The sequence below is a fragment of the Nansenia antarctica genome, assembly GCF_963989245.1.
Source record: "Nansenia antarctica genome assembly, chromosome: 7".
NCBI lineage: Eukaryota > Metazoa > Chordata > Actinopteri > Argentiniformes > Microstomatidae > Nansenia > Nansenia antarctica.
Window position 1 is genome coordinate 26993390 of NC_137677.1, and position 3270 is coordinate 26996659.

The 3270-nt window shown below is 40.9% G+C and overlaps 1 protein-coding gene across 2 annotated transcripts; it reads right to left on the minus strand.

Annotated features, from left to right (window-relative positions):
• Nucleotides 1-985: 985 nt before the first annotated feature.
• On the minus strand, nt 986-2962 carry LOC308163019 (uncharacterized protein). 2 transcript variants are annotated; one of them, XM_080537187.1, is made up of 9 exons: nt 2843-2962; nt 2701-2761; nt 2570-2620; nt 2214-2258; nt 2066-2130; nt 1827-1944; nt 1551-1619; nt 1378-1457; nt 986-1116 (listed from the first exon to the last, which is right to left on the minus strand). In XM_080537187.1, the coding sequence occupies exons 1-8, from the start codon at nt 2887-2889 to the stop codon at nt 1428-1430; spliced, it is 486 nt and encodes a 161-aa protein (XP_080393313.1). In that variant the 5' UTR covers nt 2890-2962; the 3' UTR covers nt 986-1116; nt 1378-1427. The 2 variants fall into 2 exon arrangements, with proteins under 2 accessions (XP_080393313.1, XP_080393314.1); XM_080537188.1 differs by lacking the exon at nt 1378-1457.
• Between the last annotated feature and the right edge of the window lie 308 nt (nt 2963-3270).

Genomic DNA, 3270 nt, shown 5'->3' on the forward strand with positions numbered 1-3270 from the left:
GCAGACTCTCAGCTTTAGGTTAAGGGTATTCACATCCAAATTGAAGGAAGGGTTTATGAATTATAGCTCTTATGTATAATAACCAAAAGTAATTAGACAATTGACTCAAAAGCTGTTTCATGGGCCAGTGTGGGCTATTTATTCCTTCATTATTTCTTTATCAATTAAGCAGGTAAAAGGTCTGAGTTGATTCCAAGTGTGGCATTTGCATTTGGAGGCTGTTGCTGTATACGCACAACATGCAGTCAACAGAGCTCTCAATGCAACTGAAACAGGCCATCCTTAGGCTGTAAAATGCACTTCAATTACATCTGGATTGTTTCATTTCAAATCCTTTGTGGTGGCATACAGAGACAAAATTATGGAAATTGTGTCACTGTCCAAATACTTCCAGACCTAACTGTATATAAATAAAAGAATGTCAATGACCCCAGGTGAGGGACTTTATTAGGTCAAACAGGTTTGAGGGGTCAGGCAAAGGACTTGGTGGAGTCAGGCAAGGGTCAGGCGATCATCGTTGTAATCCATGGAGCAGGGCAGGAACCGTGGTGCAAGGTGCTGGGCTGGAGGTGTCCATGGTGCTGAGTGCACACTGATGAGCTAAATAAAACATTCTATTTCTGATGTCAACAGCACTAGGGCTCCTTCACAAAACCCTTACTGAAATCTTCATACACTCTGTGAATTAGTCTTTACTTTCTGATGAGTCAACAGCAATAACCCCATCCAGTGCGACATGTAGATAGCATATATTTAGAATATGTAAAATGCAAACACCAGAAATGCAAGAAAGTTTATGAGGTATACCAAATGGAATTAATAACAAGTGTTACAACCCTTCTGTCTAGAGTAAAATAAGGGCCTAACAGGGTAGAGTGCAGAATGTACAGGTGTGTTGCAACACAAATGCCCAAAAAAAGTGTACAAGGGATCAAATCAATTCAAGCTTTATTTGTATAGCGCATCTCACAAGATACGACTCAATGCGCTTCAATCAAGACATCATTGCTGATTGCACTTTAGCACAAGTGCTCTTTCAACATTGTCTCTATGGTCTTTCAGCTTCCTTTTCTTCTCACATTTTCGACCATATAATGGTGAGACAGCTGCTTCTCACTGTTGAGACAAAATGTTATAAAGAAGTGATTAATAATTAATTTAAGAAACTCACATTCATCAGTGGTTGCAAACTGTCATGGAATTTGTATTAGCACTCTCCTCATGTTTCCAAAATGCATTGCAAATGCAATGCACTAACAAGTCATTGGTCACTCTTCGTTGGTGTTGAACTTGTTGAGCCCTTTCCTAAAATAATAATACAGTGCTTAACCATGTTACAATGAAAAGGTGCAGTTAAGTACTGAATGAGTCACACACTTTCTTTCCTTGATCATTCTACCTCAAGTGTCCTGATATAAAGTGTGGTTTCACTTTCCAGGCTTCTGACATCTTTGTCCCTGGTAACAGGATACACACATAAGCATGACTATGTGTACAGCTGTGAATGGTGGATAGTATGTTTGTATGCAATAAACTTCATTCACACTAACCAATTCTTTAGGAGGAAAGCTGTAAGGCCTCTTGAAGTATGTGTGGTCCTCGTCAGTGTCCAGTGGCATCTGTACAGAGTCCACCATTATTGCCAGTATGTTTTACATGAAAGGGTTAACTACTTCAAAAAGAGATCCAGGCTGGATTCAGAATGACACAGTACCACTAAACATATTGCATGTGCCATAAAGTTGCATGGAGTATGTGTTTTAGGAGCAGTAGCCCATTCAGAAACAGGCACACGGTCATAGATACTTAGTGAGAGATGCACTGACCATGGTGTTGCTTGCATGACTCCTTTTAACACTTGAATAGGTCCTGAATACAGGTGGGACACTGTCGTGAAGGGTCGCTCTGCCTTCCTCACTAAAGTGAGCAAACTTCCTTCCATATCTGAAATTAACACACATTATCTTCACCGGAAGGTTGAATTGTAGGGCCAGGTGTTACCCCAAAGTCCTCTTGATAATAAATGTACAAATACAATTATTATTTTTGTAGCACTGCAGCATACCCTTCCAGCCCAATGTTTTCCACCAGGACAATACACCACCACCTTCTCAGGAGAGACATGTCATCCTAAAGAAAGAGCAGTTACTCAATTTGCATTCAAAGTCTTATAGCATATTGATATAATGGGTTCTTGTTTTCTTAATACTTACAATGCTGAAGTCAAAGGTAGCCTCCATGGCGAAATACCAGGCATACTGTAATGAGAAAAGACACAAAGACAAGATTACTATGTGACAGCTTATAACTCAGTGAGAAGGTAGTCACACACATCCAATGAAATGTACATGGCTGATAACTCCATAGGAAAGTGATATGAGAGGTCTGCACACATGAATGTTCCTTAATACCTTTTATTGCACACCTTTTTATTTGCAAATGCACAAACAGAATGTTGGTCAGGACTAAGTGGTGGTCAGTCATTGTTACATACATTTACACATTTTTTTGATGGTTTTAAGGAACAATCAAGTGTGCCATATCACTTGGTGGCATTACCATAACTCACCATTATCATGAAGACACCACAGTCATTGCCACTGGTCTGCCTCGGAAGCCCCTGTACGAAGAAAAGTTAGTTAGAGAATAGTAGGTAATTATGACTATAGCTATAATATGATAGTAACATTCAAACAATACCTCCAAATCCAGACCAGTCTTCTCTGTCCAGGATCCCGCAACAATTTTCTCAGCAACACCCCTGGGCAACCAAGAATAAAACTAAGTCAAACAAAGAAGTACACACCTCCTACAGGAGAGAAAAAAGGAACAACATTCGTACCACTGCTGCTTCAGAACCACTTCACACCATGCAAGTCGGTCGATCATGCTTATTTGCAAAAGTTCAATGAGGAGGATTTCTCTGTGTTTCTCTTTCCTTGTGTTGGAAATGTGTCTATTTAAGTCCACTCCAGCTTTCGGGAAGCCAATCCTTTCTGAATGTTGGACAAACAATCAGTACATAATGCATGCATTGCCACAATGCCTCCTGATTGAACACAAGTCTTTAGAAATGGCAGTAACATTAGACAGGTCAGGGGACCGCCAGGACACACATCATAGGCAGGTCAGGGGACCGCCAGGACAAACATCATAGGCAGGTCAGGGGAACGTGACCGCCAGGACACACATCATAGGCAGGTCAGGGGAACGTGACCGCCAGGCAGGTCAGGGGAACGTGACTGCCAGAGCAAAAAATATTTGGGGCAA